At 42.1% G+C, this 26,269-nt stretch overlaps 1 protein-coding gene across 6 annotated transcripts in view; it reads left to right on the top strand.

The window, feature by feature from the left end:
* LOC120406425 (bifunctional heparan sulfate N-deacetylase/N-sulfotransferase 4) overlaps window positions 1-25,988 on the top strand; it is a 302,448-nt gene extending 276,460 nt beyond the window's left edge. For 4 of the 6 annotated variants that reach the window (XM_039541294.1, XM_039541292.1, XM_039541293.1 and 1 more), the window contains 8 exons: window positions 893-1,016; window positions 3,136-3,310; window positions 4,914-5,084; window positions 5,666-5,755; window positions 7,027-7,136; window positions 16,951-17,053; window positions 18,079-18,575; window positions 25,510-25,988. In XM_039541294.1, coding sequence (XP_039397228.1) covers window positions 893-1,016; window positions 3,136-3,310; window positions 4,914-5,084; window positions 5,666-5,755; window positions 7,027-7,136; window positions 16,951-17,053; window positions 18,079-18,198 — 893 coding nt within the window. In that variant the 3' untranslated portion in view covers window positions 18,199-18,575; window positions 25,510-25,988. Of the gene's footprint in view, window positions 1-892; window positions 1,017-3,135; window positions 3,311-4,913; window positions 5,085-5,665; window positions 5,756-7,026; window positions 7,137-16,950; window positions 17,054-18,078; window positions 18,576-24,238; window positions 24,329-25,509 lie in introns of all 6 variants that reach the window. The other 2 variants (XM_039541291.1, XM_039541295.1) reach the window with 2 other exon arrangements.
* The last annotated feature ends 281 nt before the right edge of the window (window positions 25,989-26,269 follow it).

The raw sequence follows: 26,269 nt of genomic DNA, 5'->3' as shown, positions 1-26,269 counted from the left end.
CATCCCAGATACTTATGACATTTAGGTCTGGGCTAACTCTGTAAGCATCTACATTAAAATGTATCTCTAACCAATGTAATTTGCTCACTATGCCAACTTAATATCTCCACCTCCTCAAGAGGCGCTGTGTTTAGGTCAATATAGTTAAGCAGTGTCAGTGTAGACACTGTGTTGCTTACATTGATTGTTGCTGCCTTTCAGAAGCTGTCCCAGAATAGTTAAATTGGTGCAAGTGCTCCTGGTGAGGATGAACACTGCCGACACAAAGAGCATAGTGTGGATGTGCAAAAATGACTTAATTACTACAGTGGTTGTACATCAATGTAATTTAGGACTTCTTAATTTTGTAGTGTAGACTTGCCCTTAGTCTAGTTTGGTGGGAATTACCCTCTGCCTAAGTGATAATGTTATGTAACATCTAGCAATCCAGAGGAGATAACAGATATTGACAAAGACTGAAAGAAATGAAAACAGTCCTACAACAATTATTTATGAAAAGCTGTAGAAAACATGCTTTGTTTTAACATGAAACATGTTACAAAATTTAGGGCCAATTTCTGCCATTGTATGTACAAACGTGGCTTCCTCTGATGGGAAGAGAAACCTCATGCCTGCATCAGAGCAGAATTAGGATTCTTGAGAATGAAAGAGTTAATGACCACAGAACAAATAAACTTGCATGTATTAGCTGTTCATATTTAAAACTCCAGCATGCTAAGACATCCTTTCATTAATGAGAATTTATCTTATAAAAAAAACCCTTTTAAAATGTTCCTCTTCATTTGTGCATAGTTGTTCAGAAATACTTGCTTCAATTTAAACACTTTAGATGTATCTTACCCTTTCTAACTATGTCAAATAATCCTGTGTCTTGGTTTTTTTCTCCTTTTAGGAACAACAGCACTTTATTTATTTCTCCTTATGCATCCTTCTATCATCAGTAATCTCCCTAGTCCAAAAACGTTTGAAGAAGTTCAGTTCTTCAACGGAAACAACTATCACAAGGGAATTGACTGGTAAGAAAACTAACAAAAATAAATGTCCATTATTAACGCATGCTAAATCACAATGGAACAATTATAGAAGTATATGTGACAACCACATAATTACCAGATGAATTTGTTATGCTTGGCAATATCAGAGTGAATTAGAAACTAATTCATAATGATGGGACACTTAATCAAGTGTTGCCCTTAATTTTATTTAGATGTTACAATAACTGTTATAGTTTCTAGTAAACTAATACAATAGAGAGCCCAATTCTGATGCCTTCTCCCCACACTGAGTTATACCTTACTCTGCAATTTCATCATGATCATACTCATTTTAAAAGGCCAGATTGTGCCACCCTTTCTCAGACTGAACTACTTGTAAAATAGGGTCTTAATGTACATGAGTAAATGTAGCATAATCTAGCCTTGAGACTGCTTGTGGAGTAAATTACTATTCAGTATAACAAAGCGTGGCAGAATTGAGCCATTAATAAGGAACTTTAGATTGTCATTCCTCTCAAACTCTTTAACATGGATTTTTAATCTTTAAATAAATTATTTTGTAATGATTCATGTACCAAAAGTTGCTAGCTGTCCTCATACTTATAGCAAAGCTAATATATAGGAAGAACATTGCCAAATATATGAATATTAAAAGACCAATCTTCTTGCATTGTTTAAATCATACAAAACTGTAATACATTGCAATGAAGAATAGAAACAGACTACACAACATATTTTAAAAAATCCCTGAAAACAGCATTATCACAATGGCTACACTTAGTTTAAGAGAAATATTGAATTATTAGGTTAAAAATGTTGTGAAAACCCAGGAGATGGAAACGCTTCATTGTGCATTTTTTCATACTACATAATGGAGCATGTTTCATATTGCTGTTGATATTACCAGAATTCAGATGCATTTTATTAGCTGAATTTCATTGTAAGATACATGTCTATTTTTGTAGTTTTTGTTTATATCTGAAACATGTAGAGATTGTATCATAACAAAAGATGAGGGAGGTTGCAGATTTATTTTGTTAATCCCAATATACATCTGGATGCATGGCCTATATCCATGGAAGCATTCAAATAATATATGGCATAACGAACCTATAGTGACATTGCAGGAAGAAGCAGCAGAGGATAATTCTATATTGACTTTGTTACTAAAACATCCATCTTGCTCTGCACAATACAAAGGACCCGCGCTTCGGCTGATGTTAGTCAGTGCAGCTCCATTGACTGGCCCACAATCGGCAAATTAGATTAGAAGTGCAAAACCAAACATGTCACAATTTATTCCACGTTTTTCCATCTACAGAATTTTTATGTCTGCGATGAGTTTATAATCCCTACTTTGGCCTGTTTACACCAGGTAAAGGGAGTGCAGTAGGGCTAGGGGCTTTAAAAGGCACAGATGCAGCCAGGATAGAATTTATCCAGAATGGCAACTGAGGAAGACATGCAGGCTGGCATAGGGAGCATTCTGGGACTGAAGCATGTAGCACTGGTTGGATTCCAGGTAGCGCTGCTGCCATAGCTATAACGCAAGTAGCCTCCGCCAACTGCACCCCCCTCCCGCCCCCGGAGACTCTCTAATTTATGCCAGGGACCACTCCATTCCTCAGAGCAATACAGAACTGGGAGGATGCAAAGGTGGCTGAAAGCCACATTACCCTCCCCTCCCACTGGGCGGCAGGTGCCATGGAACACCTACTAGAAGCACAGTCTAGAATCTCACTTCACATCTTTAATCTGTGCACACTTTAACTTCAAATGAGGAGTGCTTAGATGTGAATCTCCATCAACACTTTTATTGTTAAAAATGCTCTCTTAGGAAAAAGTATTTCCAGTTATCTGCTGAATATTCATTATAAGTACAATTAGTACTTTCCTTATCACTAGTGGAAATCATTGCCAATACAGTCACAGTGTTTAGCTGTTCACATCATTGACCCCTCAGCCAGTGTTTGTTACTGTTACAACTTTAGAATGAATCTTTTTCCCAGGTGAGTTTTGATTTCTTCCATTTGTGAATTACGTTGGAAGATTAACATTTCCACGTGCTATGAAATGCAGAATATATGCATAAGACAGTTTATTATTTTCTTAATTCAAATCATTGTCTCCTTCTCCCCAGGTACATGGATTTCTTCCCTACCCCTTTGAATGTCACCACTGACTTTCTGTTTGAGAAAAGTGCCAACTACTTCCATTCAGGGGAGGCACCCAGACGAGCAGCTTCCCTGGTCCCCAAGGCCAAGATCATCACCATTCTCATTGACCCATCAGATCGGGCATATTCCTGGTATCAGGTAGGGAACTTGCCACTGAGAAACGGGCAATGAAATAAAAAACTAATGCACACCCCTTCCAGAGCAGAGGTGGGTTGGCTCAAAAAAAATAATAATCAACACCTGTGTTTTAAAAAAAGGTTCAGACATATATAGCAACTTGACATATTTGTGCAGACAAATGAAATAGCCAGAGCAATGCCAAAAGAGTCATCTATAAAGTTAAACTAGGCATGAAGTAGAAAAATTCTGATACCTTATGATAAGGTTTGCAAATAACAATATAAAGCGCTTAGTTCACCACTCCAGTTGACACTACTTCCAGCCCCATCCTGAGCACATTCACAAAAGATTACACAAGTCAGAAGACAGTGGAGAAGCAGGCCCTCTGACTGCATCTACCCTGGCAGAATTTGGACCTGTAATTCTCCATCAGTGCGGCACCATCAATCCCAACACTGGCAGAACTGTAGTAGGGTGATCAGACGTCCCAATATTACAGGGACCATCCTGTCAGGGGCGGCTCTAGACATTTCGCCGCCCCAAGCAGGGTGGCATGCCACGGGAGGCACTCTGCCGGTCGCCGGTCCTGCAGCTCCGGTGGACCTCCCACAGGCGTGCCTGCTGAGGGTCCGCTGGTCCCACGGCTCCAGTGGACCCTCCGCAGGCACGCCTGCGGGAGGTCCACTGGAGCCGCCTGCCGCCCTCCCGGCAACCATCAGAGCGCCCCCCGTGGCATGCCGCCCCAAGCACGCGCTTGGCGTGCTGGGGTCTGGAGCCGCCCCTGCATCCCGTTATTAAGGGCTTTGTCTTACATAGGCACCTATTACCCTCCCCACCCCACCCCCCGATTTTTCACAAATGCTATCTGGTCACCCTAAACTTCAGTCTGAGATGGTAGACGGCTGTGTCCTGTCTACGCAACAACTGCCAACTGTTCTACAAAATGTAGAGCTGCACTTGTGGCGAACTAAGGATCCAACTGTTCCTAATGTATATGCAGCTCTAGTGCCTGATTCTCCTGCCTTGCACTAGCTGGTGCATGCCTTTGCCAAGAGATTGCAAAAGTATGTGTGAAATGCTACCAGTTCTGAATATTTCAATAAATTAGGCTCTATATGGTTTAAACATGGGCTTGTTGGTCTCTACAAACAGTTATCTGAGTGTGTGGGTAATATCCCTTCTTAATAAAATAGATGATTCTCAGATTTTTAAGGCTGGAATGGATCACTTGGTCTGATCTCCTGCATAGTACAGGCCACATAATTTCACCAAGTGCTCTCCTTCCTCAAGCCCACAACACCTGAGAATGGAGAGAACCACCGATAATCTTCTTCCACTGAAACAGCCATAGGTTTTTGGTTGGTGGTTGGGTAATGTGTATGGTGATGGTGGTGGTGATGTTATTATTAAGGGTATGATAGCCACTACTAACATTTGAAAATGAGACCATTATCCATCTAGGATATTTCATTATATTAACACAATAGCAGTGAAGCTACAATTTGCTAAATTCTTAACTATGTTTGGAAGTCTGAAATACTACAGTTTTCACTCTTTTACTCAATTATGGCTTAATTTATTAGCTAATTACAGTTATTTGTCTCTCAATTTTGTATGCTAGCACCAGCGATCTCATGAGGACCCTGCTGCTCTGAAGTTCAATTTCTATGAAGTGATTACATCAGACCATTGGGCTCCCTCAGAGTTAAGGACTCTCCAGAAGAGATGTCTGATCCCTGGGTGGTACGCTACCCATATAGAAAGATGGCTAACTCACTTTCCCACTTCCCAGGTAATTTCCTGCTAGCCAATTCACAAAGCTCACTGATTTTGGGAACAACAATCTCAACGTATACCATTATCGCATATAATCTTGTGATGCTTTTTCATTGATTTTGGGAAAAAATTCAAGGATAGCTATATAAACACTTAGGTAAAATTCATCTTTACAAAAACCCTCCCAGAATACCTATTTCCTGACAAAAAACAGGTTAACACAACACACACCTATGGATGTTCCATACTCTCAATCATACCTTCTGCCCCTACAAAGAAAAATGGGTATGAAAGGAAAAGGTATAGGCAGGGTAGTAAGCAATCTCCCCTGTGACTGCCTCATCTGACCAGGACTTAAAGAAACTCTGTGATGAAACTAGGAAGCACATGTTGTGTCTTCTAGCTAGTCTAAGTGCTAGAAAGCCAAAAAGAGCTATAGGATCTGTTTCTGTCCATGGCTGGCCTTTTCTGTTCCATGGCCTCAAGTTGAACTACAAAGGGGGAAATAGACCAGTCCCATTGCTAGTAAGTAAGAGGAGGGCTGGGTTTTTCAGTGACCTGTATCTTCTCCCTTTAGTCCTGCTTCTCTTTTGATAGGCAACAAGTACCGGCCTACGAGCAGCAGAGTTTGCATGGGATGCAAAGTTCCCAAAAAAATATGCCTGCAAGTTGGGGGATCTATGGCAGGTAGGACTTCCTACAACGAGTTGTTTACTCCCTCTCTGGTCCTGCTAAGGGAGGGGGACAACGCTGTCCCACAAATTTCAGAACATGCATGGGATTCTGGGTCCTCAAGAGAGCCAGGACTCCAATTACCTGTTTGCATTCTCTGTTCTTAAGGCTGACCCTCCTGCTCCTAAGACATATGTTAAGGTTACTCCCCCCTGCAGTAGTTAATTTCATCACAGCGAATGCAGACCTTGCTGTTAGGCATGCAGGTGCACATTGGCATATTTCTTGTAAAATTGGCTACCAGCGCATTTGCCTAGTTGCAGTGATTAATTTTACAAGATACACAACAATATGAACTCTTTCTTTATAGTGTGCATGCAGAAAGTGCACTTATCGTGCTTATTAATGTGCACTCAAACAGTCAATAATTCATAAGCCCTCACAATAAATATGAAACACACCCATCCAAGTTAGTTATTATCTGTACAGTTCTGTACTGCAAAAGCTTCTATATATAACTTTACCAGCTAGACTCAAAGTCCAGTTCAGCACTGAGGTAGCTTTGCATCATACCAGATTTTGTTAACGTACTTTTGAAAGATCTGTAATAATTACATATTGATTATTAGATACTGTCAATCTACTGCATCTGCATAGTGGTTACTATTTAATTACACTTCTACCTCGATATAACGCTGTCCTCGGGAGCCAAAAAATCTTACTGCATTATAGGTGAAACGGCATTATAGCGAACTTGATTTGATCCACTGGAGCATACAGCACCCCTTTCCCCCTCCCTCCTGGAGCACTGCTTTACCATGTTATATCTGAATTCGTGTTATATCGGGTGGCATTATATCGGGGTAGAGGTATACTAGATATTTACATGCTTATCTCTCTGAAAGCTCAGTGTGTATTTTAATGCTTTTGAATGTTTTGTATGTCTGACTTATCTGATCAAGCTTTTTTAAATCCATTTTTCTCAGTATTCTGTAAATCTTTGCGATTTTGATTTTATTCTTTGCCTGTGAATGCACAAATAACTATATTGGGGGGAACAAGGTAGGCACCCAAGCAATTCCCTCAGTTCTTAGATGCAAGACTATACATCTCCAGCATGATGCAGAGCTGAAAGAAATTAAGGCTAGAAACAGCAGAATCGCACAACTGCTAATGATACCATATTACTTCAAATCCACCTTGCCTTCAATTATGTCACAGAGGAAGTGAGGTAGCTTAGTTTATTGAACTAACTTTTGTCTTAAATAGACAATCTATCCTTACAGTTGCTAATTATTGATGGACAGCAGCTAAGAAGTGACCCAGCTACAGTGATGGATGAAGTGCAGAAGTTTCTGGGAGTCTCACCTCATTATAATTACTCTGAAGCTCTAACGTGAGTCTGTACCTTTAATCTCTTCTGTTGTATATGATTATGTACATCCATACTTCCCAGGGACAATTTATCATCAGTTACAAACAAAAAATGACATTAAAAGAATATTAAGGTTGCAAGGTCAAGCATTCAAAAATCACCCGCCTTCCCTTCAACTGTAAGAGTTGTGGGTTTTTAATATATCCATTCTGATGCAGTCTTTCATTACATGATCACATACTATTTTCCCTATAGGACCCCTGCCTCATTCAGTGCACAGGATAGATGGTGCTCACTGAATGAACAACTAGTCCATTTCTCCCCACATCCATAGCTCAATGTGAGGCCCCAGAACTTATTTACTTCACCACATCCAAACTCTGCTCTGAAGAGACAATTATTAATTTCTTCATGGTTATTTCTATGGTGCTCCTCACTGTAGTTTTTAAGTACTTCACAAACATTATTCAGGTTATTTTTCACAACAGCCCTAAAAGGTGATGGGGTATTATCCCCATTTTACAGATAGGAAACTGAGATGCAGACACCAAAGACATAAATACACATAATCGTGCATGCCCAATTTGAGATGCATCTGGCCTGATTTTTGAGCATTCTTAGCATTATATAGCATTTCATCTATTCAAAGCAGAGCTCCTACTGACTTCTGAGCATTCACAACTGCAACTGCACCTCTGCAAATCAAACACTAGGATCTCAAGTCAGGCACCCAGAAAAAGAGAAACACTCAATTAGTTATCACCTGTGAAAAGTATGGTTTAAGGGACTTGTTCAGAATCACACAGAAAATCTGTGGCAGAGGCAGTGATAGAATCCAGTTACCTAGTGCATCATTTAACAGCCTTAATCATGAGAGTTTCCCTTCAACTGTAAGAGTTGTGGTTTTTTAATATGGGTAAAGTAATGTATTTTTCCCTAATCTTGTTCTCAGAAACAGCTTTGTTGAAACTTCCCAAAAAATTCAGCCCGCGGAAAACACCCAACAGGGAAAATTTCAGCTTTAAAGTTTGGCGAAGTTATAAGCAACTGAAAAGAGGATCTTATAATGGGAAGTGTCAGGCAGCCTATAATATTTAGTGTAAGCTCATCCCCCAGTGTGAGTCCCAAAAGCAATCAGAGGAATATCCTCCCTGTCTAGTGGACCTTTGATACACTTTCCATTGATTTCAATAGCCATGGATCAGTAAAATTCTTACCAAAGTGCCTGTAATGAGTTCAGTTCAGGTCTGAGATCTACACATGTAGGAGACCCGAAGGGTATAGATTTCCCCTGGATCACATGAAAGGGTGGTTAACTATCTCCCTGTCCTTTCCCAGTCTCTGCAGAGAGATCCCCATCAGCTCTGGGATCTCTGCAGGAATTTGGATTGGGTGGATATTAACCCTCCCAGACCAGTAGTAAATAAGCAAGAAGCTTTTACACTGGGTTTTTCCACATTGGAGAACCTCACTTACAGTTGAATCCCAGGGGCAAGTACTGTATTGGAGCCAAGAAACCAACAGCCTCTTAGGAAGGTGAAGGGCTACAGTGGGTCCCCAAAGCCAATGTGCAAACATTCAGCATCTGCTTGGGTGGCCATTGCCTCCTACAGATTCCTATGTCTGCAGGGCTTGGGGTAGTAATCCATATCCAGTCCATAGTTAGGGAGGAGAAGCAAATCCTACACACTTCCACCTCCATAGGAATGATACAGGGAGGAATGATACATAAGAATGATACAACCATAGGAATGACATAACTCCAGCAGGGAGTTTTCATCTCCCATACATTGCCTCAACTTTAAAGTGAGGGTAAGACTACAATGGTTCCTCTTCAATCTTTTTCAGAACAAACAACACTTTGTGGGTTATACTGATCATTATACTAAGTATAAGCCCAGAATTGTGCAGGTTTCTTCTTTAAAAAAAAAAAAGTCTCTTAAAAACATTGCTTTTCAAAATAGCTTTTCCTAGGTAAACAGTTTCATTTTCTGGAATGTAATTTTGTAAGTCCTTGGTTCATAATGTGTACAAAGCACTGGCAGGAGTTTTGAATACACAGCTAAGCTCCTGATGTTTGCACACCTGCCACACTGCTCATCTTGCGTGCCTTTTGTTGTGTTTTCAATATATTTGGGGACAAAATTTTCCCTTCGGTAACTAAACTGAAGTCAGAGGAGTCACACACCAAGTATAAAGTTGGTCCATTGCCTTTATTTAAACAGGAAAATGAGTTGTAAACAGTTCTATAAAATTATACAATCACAATTCAGAAACATTGAGAAGGCAAGTGTGTGGAGGAAACACATAGGTTTGCATGGAAGAGGAAACAACATTAAACAATGTGGTAGCTTCACATTAAGAATGTCAATATAAAATCGATAGGATAGGCTCCTTCAAAGTCATTGCTGTTTATTAAGCATACAACACACATTTTTAAAATTGTCAGAATGCAATTCAAGGACCCAATTGTGCAAACAGTACTGGGCAACAAGCTTATTGCCATGAGTAATCCATAAAAATCAATATGGCTTCTCACAGGAGCGTAAAATTCACCCTGGTGCAAAGAATAAGGGCTGTGCAATGCTTAAATGCTACTGAAGCTCTCAAAATAGGATGCAAGTGAGACATAAGTGCTGCTTATGGCCCTGCACAGAAGTAAATATTCAGTAGTTAGTAAGCACTCCATCTAGCACTGAGTGCAGAATTAAATCCTAACCTGTCATCCTTCACATACACTACTAAACCAGACTTGGGTTTTCCTTTTATTATTCTGATGCATTTGTAAAAACGGAAATTAAACTAATGCTGTAAGAATTAATTCCTATCTGTAAATATGCTCTGTGATCCTCAAGTGAAAAAATGCTAAAGAAAGATGTCACAATCCACAGGATTGGTGCTACATTTCCAGTTTTGAAACAGTTTCTAGGAGGAACTCCTTCAGTGTGCCAGACCCCCAAGGGGTCTGTCTCTCCTTGCACAGGTTAGGCCTCACCACCTCCTTAGACTGAATCTCTGGGCCTTCAGCACTGCTTCTTCACACCGTGAGCTCTGATCAGCAAGTCCAACTGACTGAGATAGGCTCTTGGTAGAGATTTGTACAATCTTTGGGGATTAATGCACCTCACCAACTATTCGTAACGATACTCAAACAGCTTTGTCAAAACAGTAGGGTTTATTAGCCAACTGGAACACAGCATAAGAAGACCTTAAGTTAGCACAGAGAAAGAAAGGTTAAAGCACAGAGCAAGTCCATTCTGGTTAGCCCAGAGCCCAGCCAAACTGTAATGAACCCCATTGTTCAAGCTCTCTTGGTCAGCCCCAGCAGCCAACTCTTATCCTCCCACTTCACACCTTCCCAGTCCTTCGTTCTCAAGTTGGGGTCTTTTCTGAGTTTCCCTGCTGAGAGCTGGGAAAATCCATATCCCTCTTGGTCATTGGTTGCTAGGTGGCAATGTCCTGGTGATTGAGTTTTCCATAGTCTTCTTAGCTTTTCCATTTATTTGGAGTCAACCTCCACCAGTTCTTTTTTTAATGACCCATTCAGGCCCAGACAGCTAGACGGCATTCATATGTATGTCTCCCAGCATCCCCTGAGAGGGGAGTCCTTCCCTCCCCCACAGCTAGCCATACAAAATGCAGAGGAAACTGAGGCATACTTAGGCATCGTAAAAATACAACAGAAAATTTCCACTTCATCATAAAAGGTAAGCTAAGTGTTTGTGGGAGCAAGGAGGAGTCTGCCATGTAAATCAGGTAAATTAGATATTCAGATACCTGTCTGAATGCAGTTACCAGAGTTGCTGGCAAATACTACATTAGGTGTGTGGTTACCTTATTTGCCTTGGCAAATATCTATTTACATGTGCAAGTACCCCTCAGAGGTTCAAAAATTAATACAGCCTCACTCACCAAGTCCCCCCACACACATTTTTTTTTTTTTAAAGATCCATCCCTATCCAGTTTCTTAGTTGCATCCTTTTGGCCACAGGATGTCGCTGCCTTGCCCTAACTGGCTAGTTGGAGAGGGCGTTAAACACATTGTTTCCCCAAACACATGCTCTGCAGTAGTTTGAGTTGGTGGTTCTTTTGTGGGTTTTTCTTCACTCTCCTCACCGTTGAGGCAGAGAGAAGTGGGCATTGCGTGTTCACATGGTTAACAGAGAGGCTCAGTAGTTGTGTTCCCCACTCAGAGAACAAAGGGGCTAGAGAGAAAGATGGCCAGGCAGCGCTAAGCTGCTGCTTTTCACAGCGGGGAAAGCCAAGCACAGAGCTAATACAGATCTAATCTGATCTGTCTAGATCAGGGGCAGGCAAATTTTTTGGCCTGAGGGCCACATCGGGTTTCGTAAATTATATGGAGGGCCAGTTAGGGGAGGGGGTCGTGGCCTTGCCCCCACCTCCTCTCCCCCCCCCCCCCGGGACTCCTGCCCCATCCACACACCCCTGCTCCCTTGACAGCCCACGGACCCATGCTGCCCCATCCAACCCCTCCTTTCATTCCTGATGGCTTCCCCAGGACCCCTGCCTCATCCAACCACGCCTTCTCTCTGTCCCCTGACTGCCTCCTGCCACCCCATCCAACCCCCCTACTCCTTCCTGACTGCCCCTCAGGACCCCTGCCCACATTCAACCCCCTGTTTCCTCCCAACCACCATCCACACCTCCGCCCCCTGGCCACCACCCCGAACTCCCCTGCCCTCTATCCACTACCACCACCCCTCCCACTCCCTGCCTCCTTACTGCGCTGCTTGGAGCACCAGTGGCTGGCGGCACTGCAGCCGTGCCACCCAGCTGGAGCCAGGCCACGCTGCCACCACCACCACCACACAGAACAGAGACTGGGTCAGGCCAGCTCTGCAGTTGTGCTACCCCAGGAGCTCACAGCCCCACTGCCCAGACTAGCATTGCACCAGCAGCAGAGTGAGTGAGCTGAGGCTGCGGAGGCAGGGGGACAGCAGGGGAGGGGCCGGGAGCGAGCCTCCCAGGCCAGGAACTCGGGGGCCAGGCAGGAAGGTCCCACAGGCCGGATGTGGCCCGGGGATTGTAGTTTGCCCACCCCTGGTCTAGATTCTTATACAGCACTTTCCTGACTGGAGCAGATATGATTCAAAGACTGTTGCTTCCAAATCTCCTGTCAGACAGTGCTTCAGAGAGAGACAGAGAGAGGGAGAGACTATTTTGGAGACTGGAGGAATGGGCTATTAAGCCAAAGTGTGAGTCCTCCGTTACAATTAGCTCTGCTGACAGGAGAAACCCTGTATGCCTGGATCACCCTCTCCCCCACACTGGAAAAGGTTGTCCATCTTCCCTCATACCCATTCTTTATGGGAGGAGAGAATGAAGACTCAGTGGCCCTGTGGGACTAGATAGGGTTGGTGAGGTGAACATGACCCCACTCTGGTCCCATGGAGCTTTTTCAGAAAAAAAAAACATAATCTGGAGATATATTATCTTCTCTGTGAAGTTTTGTCATGGCCAGGAAAACTCAGGGTATGGCTGCAAAGTAGCTGGGAGTATGGTTCACAGTGTGGGTAGAATCATAGAATCATAGAAGATGAGAGTTGGAAGAGACCTCAGGAGGTCATCTAGTCCAACCCCCTGCTCAAAGCAGGACCAACCCCAACTAAGTTATCCCAGCCAGGGCTTTCTCAAGCTGGGCCTTAAAAATCTCTAAGGAAGGAGATTCCACCACCTCCCTAGGTAACCCATTCCAGTGCTTCACCACCCTCCTAGTGAAATAGTGTTTCCTAATATCCAACCCAGACCTCTCCCACTGCAACTTGAGACCATTGGTCCTTGTTCTGTCATCTGCCACCGCTGACAACAGCTGAGCTCCATCCTCTTTGGAACCCCCCTTCAGGTAATTGAAGGCTGCTATCAAATCCCCCTTCACTCTTCTCTTCTGCAGACTAAACAAGCCCAGTTCCCTCAGCCTCTCCATATAAGTCATGTGTCCCAGGCCCCTGATCATTTTCATTGCCCTCCACTGGACTCTCTCCAATTTGTCCTCATCCTTTCTGTGGTGGGGGGGCCAAAATTGGATGCAGTACTCCAGATGTGGCCTCACCAGTGCCGAATAGAGGGGAATAATCAGTTCCCTCGATCTGCTGGCAATGCTCCTACTAATACGGCCCAATATCTCATTAGCTTCTTGGCAACAAGGGCACACTGCTGACTCATATCCAGATTTTCATCCAAAATAATCTCCAGGTCCTTTTCTGCAGAGGCTTAGCCAGTCGGTCTCCAGCCTGTAGTGGCACATGGGATTCTTCCGTCCTAAGTGCAGGACTCTGCACTTGTCCTTGTTGAACCTCATCAGATTTATTTTGGCCCAATCCTCCAATTTGTCTAAGTCACTCTGGACCCTATCCCTACGCCCCAGCCAGGGCCGGCTCCAGGTTTTCTGCCACCCTTAGCAGCGGAGGGGAGTGATCGACAGCACTTCAGCAGCAGCTCAATCGCACCACTCCATTCTTTGGCAGCAGTTCAGTGACGGGTCCTTCACTCCCTCTCTTCCTCTTCGGCGGCAGCTCAAAGAGGAAGAGAGAGACCCACCGCCGAATTCCCGCCGAAGGCTCGGACTTGCTGCCCCAATAACGGATGGAGTGCTACCCCTTTATATTGGCCACCCCAAGCACCTGCTTCCTTCGCTGGTGCCTGGAGCCGGCCCTGCCCCCAGCATATCTATCTCTCCCACCCATCTTAATGTCATCCGCAAACTCACTGAGAGTGTAATCTATCCCATCATCCAGATCATTAATAACGATGTTGAACAAAACCGGCCCCAGGACCGACTCCTGGAGCACTCCACTTGACACCGGCTGTCAACTAGACATCGAGCCGTTGATCAATACCCATTGAGCCCGACAATCTAGCCAGTTTTCCATCCACCTTTATAGTCCATTCATCCAATCCATACTTTTTTAACTTGCTAGCAAGAATACTGTGGGAGACCGTATCAAAAGCTTTGCTAAAGTCAAGATATATCATGTCCACTGCTTTCCCCATATCCACAGAGCTGGTTTTCTCATCATAGAAGGCAATCAGGTTGGTCAGGCATGACTTGCCCTTGGTGAATCCAGGTTGACTGTTCCTGATCACCTTCCTCTCCTCCAAGTGCTTCAAAGACACATGCTACCTCTGCTCAAGCTAGCATGCTATCTACCCAAGTCCATTCCGACCAACCCCTGGATATATATTCAGGTGGTCATCTTGAGCTGCCACCCATGTTCCTGTGGCAAGATTACCAACCCATGGGGTTGGGTGGGATTGTACTCAGGTAACTAGCCCACACTGCTGCAGTCACTGTGCTGGCTTGTCCAGAGCTAGCACGTCTGTCTACTTGCACTGTGAAGCTGGCTCCCAGCTGTTGTGTAAACATTCCCTAAGCTGCCAGGTAGCTGGGTGACATGTGAACACCAGAGCCAGGGCAGCTGCAAAGATGATCTAACCTCCTGTGAATCCCTGGGGGTGGCTAAGGGCAGGGGAAATTATAAAATATGAGGTCTTGTTGGCTCTCCTTTGAAAATTTGAGTTACAGCTAAGGCTAACACTGTATCCTTATGTATTTCCATTGTGCCCAGATACAGTATCACATAACATACTGTGCACTCAATGTACAACTGTATACAGTCCCAAGAACTTGAACACAATGGGGTTCATCCAGCTTAACTGAATTGCCTGGCTTTTTCATTCTATAATTTTGGACTTTCCCATAATGTTCAATATACTCATACCGAGACAGAAATGTTTAGGGCATAGTTCTACAGTTTTCCTTTAGCACAGCACACTATATTACTTCTTCTCTTGGGAAATTAGTGCAAGCCAGCCAAAGTACTTCACTATGCAATGAGCAGACTGAAAAGTCCAAAATAGAAATGAAGCTACCATCAATATATCTATTTAATCAATGACTTGTTTAATTTTAATTGATACAATTACTGTGACAATTTAGGCTAGAAGGATTAGTCCTGGGATAATAGGCTGGGCAGGGGGGAAAAAAGAAGCCCTCCTCCCCCCTCTTTCCCTTCTCCTGAAATGAGTTCACATATGTGCAGTAGCAAATTGCAGGTGCGCTGGTGTTTAAGGAATAGGCCCAGGGCAACAAAACATTCTGAAACTAATTAACTTTACATTTCAGCCAATTATACTTCATCCTTTTCAAACAGCTGCTGAACAGCAAAAATGCAAACCTTTTCAATGTTTTATGCATGCTTCCAAGTCCCATAGCAATAAATTCAATACTTAACACTATATTTTGCTTTTTCCTTAGTGTGTTAATGCCGTAATCTAACATTCCTACATCTTTGATTTTAAGACATGATGATCAGACTGCAAAGATTGTTTAGAGACAGTGTTAATGCTGATGCCCGTCTTGGAATGAAAGTGACATCTAGAACTAATGATATGGGGCAACCAGCCCTCCAGGTGTAGTGATACATTAATGGCAAAACAACCACTTCTTCCAAAGGATCTAAACACTGCTTTAGTTGCCTCAAAAATACACACACAACTAATAAATATATTGTTAAAAAAGTACTACTGGCAGATGTGTGCATGCACACAGAGGAGACCTGATCTGACTTCCACTGAAGTCAACATGGTCCATACGTCTTTTTTCAAATCTCTGGCACTTCCAGTGGACCAAGTTCTGATCTGGATAAGTGCCTGGTGTCACAAGTCCAGTCAAGTGCCCCCTCTTGACCATTCACAAGACTGCTGTGAAAGAAATCGTTTCTGGATCCCATGTATTTTAAGTTTCCTGAGTCTTACAGTCCAGTAACTCACTGCCATTGGCTTGAGATCCCTACCACACTCTCAGGGTGCAGATTCCCTGTCTAACACACCTTCCTGAGAGTTTAGACAATGTAGCTCACTGCTCCCCTGTCTCTTAAACATGCCTTACCTCAGAACCTGCTGAAGGTGTGAGGTGCTGGGTTACAATTTAACTCTCAGCACACATATGATAAGGTATAGTGCATAACACACAGTCTTTCCACAGGATTCAAAGACAGCATTGGTCTTTCTTTAATAACACAGGAAATATAAAAATCATAAATCCTACATGCATTTCTGTGCTTCCATTTAATCAATATTCCAGTACATTCTTTGGGCTGGGATCAAGGTTACTGGACTATCCAGCAACCTCATTGTGGTGCATAGCTTGCTTTTTTAAAAAACATGGAGCCTTTTCTCCCAGTGTACCTACTGACTCTGGCCAGTCCATCTCCTTACCCTCTCCTGCCCAAACTTCTTGTGTATCCATCAGTCTTTCCCTCTGAGTTCACTTTAAATGCCTTTTTGTCACCTCTGTCTTTGTCCTACTTAGGGAATTGCCACTCTCTGTATTTCCTGACCCCTTCAGATAAAAGAAGAAAGTGTCCTTCAAACAGCTCAGGGAAACGCACTTAGCATATCTATTGTCCAGTCAAAGCACAGTAGTTAAAGTTAAGTACTCCCTGTTGTCCTTAGTCTGGTGTATATTTGCTGTAGGATCGGTCTGCAGTGGTGGATATGCTTTGAGACAGGGGCTATCGAGATTATCTAGTAAGATAGGGGCTATCTAGTAAGTAGAATACCCCAGAAAGGAAGGCTCCTGTTGACTGTTTGGAGAAATGGATATCTTCAGGCAATTGATAATGTTCTCAAACATGCATTGCATTGCATAAATTGTTCTTGAGCATACAGTGGCCATCTAAGACACTGTAATACCAGTATCTCTCCCTACTTGGAAGAAGTAAAACATCTCAGATATCACATAGTGGCAGTTGCTGGCTAACTGACTATTTAATGGCTGATAATTAGACCTCTCTTAAGATATTATCCTTTTTAGGTTTGACCCTCAGAAAGGCTTTTGGTGTCAGCTGCTGGAAGGAGGGAAGACAAAATGCCTGGGGAAAAGCAAAGGCCGAAAATACCCACCAATGGATCAGGAGGTACCACTTTTCTAGAGATCTGAGTTACAGTTTGTGAAAAAACTCATGCAGCATCATGCTTGAGGCTCAGGAATAAAGGATGGTTCATTTTTTAAGATTTTTTTTTTTAAACCTACAGTTCAGGATAACCACACCTGTATTTGTCCAGCAAATGCATTCGTACTCAAGCTTTCAACTCCCAGTCATTGCCTCATTTGTGTGGTGATGCATTTCCAGGCTGCACAGGTGTGAATTCTCCCAGCAAACTCAGACAGTGGACGCTGAGCTGCTTGCTTTCTCTTCAGACACTAACAGTGTAACTGCTCACAGTAAAGCTACCACACAGCTCTTTCTGTGCAAGTTTATTTATTGTAAAGTGAAAACATATGTAAATACAATTTAAAAAACCTACATTCATGCTAATAAGCTTACTGGTGATCTTCCCAACTCCAGCACTGGCTGTGGGAGGTGGTTAGTCCTTCAAACCCCACAGAGGAGCCTCTTCTATGGTCACATAACAGCCTCAGCTCAGAACTAACATACTCGTGAAGAGTTTGGTCCATCTTTTATATAGTTCAGGAGTCTTTCATCCGGAGTTTCAAGGAGCAGTTAACCAATAAACAGGGTTTGTCTCCATAGGACATAGTTTCAGAAGGCCTCCCAAGTACCTCCTAGGAAATCCATTTCATACATATTGTCCCAAACAGTTCTTTGACATTCCTAACTTCCCCCAAGGTTTAAGTTAGTCAATCTCCTAGAAAAGTTGCATACAATCCTACAATAATCTAAACAAATGCATTTTAATAAAATGGATCCAAAAGGTATTGAATTCAGTTTAATAAGGTTTAACTTAATACGGTTAATAAGGCTTGTCCAGGAAATTTTCCTGTCACAATGATACTAAGAGAACTGAAATTGTGGGTCATAAAAATGTGGACACTGTCCCTTTAAGAATTTTACCTGGTTTGTTTTGGGTTTATAGCAAGATTGTTCCCCACAAGGGTGCCAATTTTTAATGTAAATTGTCTTTGTTCCTTTTTCCTCAGTCTAGAGCTTTTCTTTCAAGCTACTACAGAGATCACAATGTGGAACTGTCCAAACTACTGCACAGATTGGGACAACCCCTGCCATACTGGCTGAGACAGGAGCTTCAGAAAGTGAGATAGCACTGATGTTCAGAGGACCAAAGTCTAATGACAGTTACCGGCACCATAAAACCCCTCACTTCCCCGACTCACTTGTGATTGTCAGTAGAGGACCTCATGAATAACTGTCTCAAAATTAAATACAAATATAAAACTGTTTATATATGCACGCGCTGACAGCTATTAGCATCAACTCCTTTGTCAGCTTCTGGGACACAATATGGAGCTATGTGGCATTATTCTTTATCCAGCCTGGGACTCATGCATAGTCTAGTCCCTCTGTTTACCAGAAAGTTCCAGAAACTGTATGTATGATTGATAGTCTTCATCATATATGACAAATTACAGCCTGTCAGGACACAAGCAAAGGACAGAAACATCTCTCGGTGGATTATGAGGTTGGTTGAATTTAATAGTTTTCTCTATTTTTTTTTCTTTTGGCCTGATCCTTCAAGGTGAAAAATGAGGGAATTCAGGGGGCATTCAGAACCTTGCAAAACAGGGCCCTTAGTTATTAGGGTTTATTTACTTATAACTAACAATGCTGTGCTGTTGCTTTCCTCATAAAAAGTAGCTTGTTCTGTTCACAGTTGGCCGTATTCCTTTATGACATAACTCCATGGACTATTTGGCCAATGGTCTGTGGGATTTCTTTTCTTACATCTTTCTCCCAAACAAGATGTACCCTGGTCTATGGAAGCTGTGTGTGAACTGCAGAAGTGCAGCTCTCCTGTTAGCCCCTCAAGCAGTGAACCAGTCAATGAAGCCAGACAATTGAAAACTGTGCCTTTCACTGAACTGACATTCTTACCTTGTTTTGCCCCCCTTTATAAGGTTTTCATCATGCTTATCTAGTTCCTGTGGTGCTTGTGTTTGGGATGTGAAATCTGATTAGTTTGCCACAATGTCATTGGGACTCATAAAACAATCATCAGAAAGGTCAAAATCTAAGCAGACCATTAGCTCAGTGATCTTCACACTGACAATGGCTTAATTCTGACAATTTCATGGTCAGACTTGGGAGAAAATAGTTTTTACTCTGAAGCCTTTAAAATACAGAGAGACTGTGCTAGTATCATAGCCTTAAACCCTTGTCAAAAAAGTCCTATAGAACTTAACAGAAATGAAACAATAAATTAATCTGGATTCTATAAAAGTTACTTTACAAACCTATAGGCTATCACGAAAAATTATCTCCATTCTGTAGATTTTTTTAAAACCAGCCAATAGAATTTAATAGGGAATTATATCCACAGTATCACATACATGTGGTGATGTATTCTTATTTCTGCACATCCATATACACTCTCTCTCTCTCTCTCTCTCTATATATATATATATATATATATATAATATATATAGATAGATATCAATAGATATATATACACACACACACACGCACGCACAGTCAGACACATAGTTTTGTATGATTACTTTAATGTACATGCCTTTTGGTATATGAAAATAGATTATTGTGGGTACAATATGAATTCTGGTTTACTCCTTTATTTGATAAGGTCAGGGTCTGCAAGGTGGGGTGGATATATAAACTAGGCAAAAGAATCCCACTTACAAGTCTGTGGTTTTATAAACAAGTGGGTTTTTTTGGAGCAAACAAAAGTAAACAAAGTTGTCAATCAAAGCATGTGATAACCATGAACCAGTTGGGTCTACAACAGTCTGGATAGCCCAAACAGTTGATATGTTTCAGTGGGCTCTGTCATAACTATAACAGGAAGGGTAAAAACCCTCCTGTGTACAATACTATAAAATCCCTCCTGGCCAGAGGCATCAAAATCCTTTTACCTGTAAAGGGTTAAGAAGTTCAGGTAACCTGGCTGACACCTGACCCAAAGGACCAATAAGGGGACAAGATGCTTTCAAATCTTGGGGGCGGGGGGTGGTTTGTGCTTTTTGTTTTTGGTGGTGTTCGCTCTTAGGACTAAGAGGGACCAGACATCAATCCATGTTCTCCAAATCTTTCTGAACAAGTCTCTCATATTTCAAACTTGTAAGTAACAGCCAGGCAAGGCGTATTAGTTTATCTTTGTTTTCTCAACTTGTGAATGTTCCATTTGCTAGAGGGAGGTTTATCCCTGTTTTTTTGTAACTTTGAAACTAAGGCTAGAGGAGGTTCCTCTGGGCTCTTTGAATCTGATTACCCTGTAAAGTTATTTTCCATCCTGATTTTACAGAGATGATTTTTACCTTTTCCTTTTAATAAAATTCTGCTTTTAAGAACCTGACTGATTTTTCCATTGTCCAAAGACCCAGGGGTTTGGGTCTTTGATCACTTTGTAACCAATTGGTTAGGATATTATTCTCAAGCCTCCCCAGGAAAGGGGGTGTAAGGGCTTCGGGGGATATTTTGGGGGAAGAGGAACTCCAAGTGGTCCTTTCCCTGTTTCTTGTTAAATCACTTCATGGTGGCAGCGTACCAGGTTTTAACCTAAGCTGATAGAAATAAGCTTAGGGGGCTTTCATGCAGATCCCCACATCTGTACCCTAGAGTTCAGAGTGGGGAAGGAACCCTGACAGGCTCTGTGTAGCCATACTGTCCCTGTCCAGTTTTTCTTCCTTCCTCCTTGGATATAGTCCCTGTCTACTTAGGACACTGGATGTGCCTCATATTCCTGCCCATTGCCTATCTCCCTCTTCTCTCTCCCCCCTCAGAATCCCCCCTCCGGCTCTATCCCTGCCTCCAGCTTCCATAGGAGGAGCCCAGAAGCAGAAGATATATATATGAGACGGAGGAGATAGTGAAGTCAGGCTGGAGTGAGAGTTGTGGGGGGGACCAACCATGCTTTTAGAGTAATAGAGCTTAAGGCCAGAAGGGACCACCATCTAGTCTGACCTCCTGTGTAGCATAGGCCACCAACACCACGCAGCATCCACACACTAATCCCAAAGTATTACACCTCACAGGAGATGAGCCTGTTATTTGCCACAGGCAGACAATAGAAGGGACCAAGGTGCAATGGTAGTTGGGGCCCCTGCAACGGCAAGGAAATAATTAAGTTATACCCATGTAAACCTGGCAAGTGACCCACACCCACATGCTGCAGAGGAAGTTGAAAACACCCAGGGTTACTTCCAATCTGATTTGGGGGAAATTCCTTCCAGATGCCACAGATGGCAGTTGGTGAGATTCCGAGCATGTAAGCACAAACCAGAGAGAAAAATGCTCAGTGCCACCTCAGAGCCCTGGCCCTCCCTGTCCAATGGCCCATCTCCAGCCATGGCCATCCCTGATGCTCCAGAGGAAGGAGATAAAAAAAAAAACCCAGAATACATTGGGGGAGGGAGAAATCCCTGCCTGACTCTTGCAGGTGGCCAGCAAGAATCCTGAAGCATGAGCTTTTAGGAACAAAAAATATCAACTGGAAGTTAGACTCATAGAATCATAGAAGATTAGGGTTGGAAGAGACCTCAGGAGGTCGTCTAGTCCAATCCCCTGCTCAAACCAGGACCAACCCCAATTAAATCATCCAGCCAGGGCTTTGTCAAGCCAGGACTCACGCTTGTTGAGCCCTGCCCCCTACCACCACAAGCAACCCAATCATATATCTTTGTAGTCATTAATTTGTCCAGGTCTTTCTCAAAGCTAAGTCAGTTGTTTGCCCCCACAATTCCTATTGGGAAGCTTTTCCAGAACCTCACCCCTCTGATAGTTAGAATTCTTCCTTTAATTTCCAGCTGGAATTTGTTCAATGCCAGTTTATATTCATTTGTTCTTGAGCCAACATTGTCCTTGAGCTTAAATAGCTCTTCACCCTCCCTGGTATTTACCCTCCTAATCTCAGAGCTGTAACTGGACATTTTAGTGCCTGGGATGAGCAAGTATATTTGTACCCCACTGCTGGGTTGTTGTTTTTTTGGCATTTCTCCAGCCCATTTTTCTGCCCCTGCAGCTTTGCACCCTCGGCAGCTGCCTCGTTCGCCCTGACCTGGTTACAGCCCTGCCTAAACTATTTATGGAGGACAATAATATCTGCTCTCAGCCTTCATTTTACTAGACTAAACAAGCCAAGCTTTTCCAGTCTCCTCTCATAAGATAGGGCCTACATTCCCCTGATCATCCTAGTAGCTCTTCATTGCATCTGTTCAGGTTTAAATTTATCTTTTTTTAGCATCAGTGACCAGAACTGTACTCAGTATTCCAAATGAGATCTGACCAGTTCCTTGTACAATGGCATTAATACTTCTCTCTCTACTGGAATTGCCTCATTTGATAAATCCTAGAATGACATTTGCCTTTTTCACAGCCACATCACATTGGTGGCTCACAGCTGTCCTGTGATTGATAAAAACACCAAGGTCTTTCTCCTTTTGCATCCAACTGATTAATTTCTTGTACCAGAAATTCTTCTTATTATACCCTAAGTTCATGACTTTGCATTTTGTACTACAGACGCCCCCCCGGGTTATGCAAACCTGATTTATGTAAATCCGCATTTACGGAAAAAGTTCCATAAGCTAGAAATAGTTTGGGTTTTTTTGCATAATGGTCGGGTATACATTTCTGACTTACGCAAAATTCAAGCTACGCAAGGTGTTCCAGAATGGGGAGCATCTGTATTGAATTTCATCCCACTTCTGTCACTCCAGCCTTCAAGGTCATCCAAATCGTCCTGTAGATTATTCCAGTCCTCCTTTGTATTGACAATGCTGCCCAACTTTGTATCTTCAGCAAATTTCATTAGAACACTTCTACTTTTTGTGCCAAGGTCACTAATAAAAATACTGAATACGATTGGTCCCAAGACCAATCCTGGAGGAACTCCCCTAGTAACCGCCCTTCTCTTCAATAATTCACCTTTCAGTACAACCCATTGTCCTTTTCTGGCAGCATTTGGAACTGCAGCCCAATGCCAGCTACAGATTCACAGCAGTGGCTTTGAATGGCTGAAACCATAAATGCAGTATCAGTTCTAGTTCAGCCAAAAATCATGCACTTCTGGTGGGGAAAGTCATAGGAGTTGGCAACACAGTGTCCCTGTAACTATGTGATGTTAATGGGACCTAACTCATGCCTAAATGATAACCATATTGACCACATCAAAATTCTAAAGTTTCTCCCCCCCCCTCAAAAAAAAAAGGGAAAATGGGAAGTAGAGAGGAAAAGTGTTGCCAAATATTGTGCTATTATTGTGAATCTCACAGTACTTGGTGTTTTCCTTAAAGCCCCAGCTGCTGGCAATTAGAAATTACATCAGATTTTTAGCTTTCATTTATTAACAAAGTAAGTTTCTAGCTTTTATAGTTGTAGGAAAAAAATTGACAACGTCAAGTGCACCCTAATGCTCAGAAGCCAGAAAAAATAAAGAATCTCAGGTTTATTATTCTGGAAAAATACTTTTGAGCCAAACTCATGATTTTTGGAGGGTCCTGACTTGTGATTTTTGAATATTTAGGGTTAACAATGTTGAAGAAAACTGGCGTGGTAAAACTTTTTTGGACAAACAGGTGAAAGGTTGCAGTGGGGAATGGGAGTAATTCCAAAGACTATCCAGCCAACCCATAATCTGATAGAACATATTTAAGTGCTAAATTGCATCTGCAGCAACTCATTGGTAATTAAAAGATAACTTTGTATTCTTTTGAAATGCAAAGCTCAGGAAACATCAAATGTTGTTTTGGGAGCTTTTAAAGGAATACAGCAGATGTCATAATCTGTTGCACTTCCTTTTGGGAGGGGTGGAAACCAGCTTTTCATGTAAGTACTAAAGTATCTTTTTAAATCTCCTTTTTCTGCCATCCTATTATGTCTTTAATATCCACTCCAGAGGAGCGTTTCCATCAATTTTGTTTTTTGTGCCTCCTTGTGTTTGGATAAATGCCATACTACCAAAATATTCCACGTTCTCATTGATAAACTGAGACTTGATGTGGTTTTGTTAGGTGTAGCATACAATTTGAATATAAAATAACAGCATGTTAGGGTCTAATTTCTTCTGCCTGTAACATGATCCATCAGCACAGCCTTTGTCCAGAACAACTTTATTGTAGAAGGGTCTTTGTACACTGGCTGTAAATAATCTTGACTTTTTTTCCCTTTTAGCAATTCATGAAATTATGCTTTTGACATCACTGACTATGTAACTGATGGACATCTGAAAAACCAATTAAATAAATATAACAAGAATAAAGAGTAAGCCAAATATGTTGTTAATAACAAGGAAAGCTGGAGTTTTGGGGGATGGGGGAAATCGTGGACTGACTTTCTGTTTTATGAATTACATACCCTGCCAGGCTGGCTCCTGCATCTGTGCAGAGTCTCACTGAAGTCAATTGTACATGGAGTTTGCCCAGGTAGAGCTTTCTGTAGGATTATACCTCCTCTACATCCTCCCCCCTTACTGCATCTGTATCCTTCCATGCCTGCTCTAGTATCTCTGCCTTTGAAAGGTAGAATCCAGCATGGTTCCACACATGTGCCAGAATCTATGCTAGCATTTCAGATTACCAGAGCAGTGTCTCAGTGTTCATTTACAAAAAAACAACAATTTATGTAATCATGGTTGTATTTTAGCTAGAGGCAATCAGAAAAGTAACTGTAAACTTTCAAATTATGTATTGACCTCTCAAATTCTAAAATAAAATTTCCAGCTTAACTGCTTTTAGCCTCCCCCCCCCCAACCCAATCAAACAAATTCCCTCCAAGATATGGAATCAATTTGCCAACTTTCCCCAGAACAAATTAAAATTTCTGAATTATAAACTCTTGGGGGAAGGAAAAGTTTGTATAGTAAAAACAATGAGAGCACTGATTTTGTGATGTTATGAGGCAGTAGGGACATGATTTGAAGACAGAAATAAAGAATGCTTCGTAGTATCAAATTACATCCCTGCATCCATTTTTTGTTCTTATTTGTACTCAATTTTGAGTGAATAATTCTTACGAAAAATGCTGAATAATTCTTACGAAAAGTGCTGAAAAGACCATTCAATTGAAGAGCCACAGAACTAGCACAGATAGATCAGTAAAGCTCCTCCACACCATTCTGCTAATATGAGTTAGCCCTTTTCTGGATGAACCCCTTCCAACATGAAGATGGTAGCATAGTCTCTTTGCAACCACTGCATACTCATCTTCACTGAGGACTCCCCAAAGAGTTGAAATTCCATACAACTTTCAGAATATGTCCATCCTCACAAGTATCATAATAAAACCGACCTTTAAAATAAATACTTCTTATCACACGTATTGCAATATAAACCAAAGGCAAATAGGCCCTCCAACCTTATCTTAAAGACATACATTCTCAGAGGATGAATTTTCTCTGTAAATGAAACAATTCTTACCTTTTTTAATATTCTCTTTTCTTCCAGAGTATCCTTTTAATGCGACTGCTAAGGTGTGGACCTATCTACAGATTGGATCCCCCATCACTACCATATCTGGAAAAGCTAGCAGAAAATAAGGATTTGCAAATAACAGAGATTCTTAAGTGTTCAGTGTTCCAGTGACTGGATACTTTTTATAAAATATAATCAGCATCATTTGGAAATATTTTTTTTTAAAGTCCTAGTCAAAGAACTGAGACATGGGCAAAAAGCTAATGGCCTTGCCTACAGGGTTTTTTTTGTTGTTCTTCTTCTTTCTTTTTCTATCTGAAAACAGCACATCCAGTTTAACTCTGATATATACTTGAGGTTTGGGAAAAAGCAAAATAAATTTTGATCACAAAGTATTTTTGTTTGGGGGGGAGCAGGGAGAAAAATCTGTATTTGCTGAAATTGTTTTAAGTAATTGTGTATACACCTTCTTAGTTCTTCTCACTTCTACAAAATAAACACCTCTGCTGGTATGTTAGATGTGAGCACTTCTTTTTTCCTTATACCCTCTACAGTTGTCATAGCTAAACCAAAATACTGCTATTTGTTTGACCTCTGCCTTATATTTCAAGTTATGGCTCAGCTACTCTTGCCTTCTGCATCCATACTGTGCCTCCTCCCATCCTCCACACTGCAGCCTCTGATGCTTTGTGATTTTCAGCTCCTTGTAGACCTAATCATGTGCCTCACTCTGTCCCCCAGCTTTTGGACAGAGAACAATCATTTTGGCATCTGGTGGTAAATATTATACATG

This window comes from Mauremys reevesii, linkage group 5 (genome assembly GCF_016161935.1).
Source record: "Mauremys reevesii isolate NIE-2019 linkage group 5, ASM1616193v1, whole genome shotgun sequence".
Taxonomy (NCBI): Eukaryota; Metazoa; Chordata; order Testudines; family Geoemydidae; genus Mauremys; species Mauremys reevesii.
Note: the sequence above shows the minus strand (reverse complement) of the source record. Positions and strands in the feature narration are given on the sequence as shown.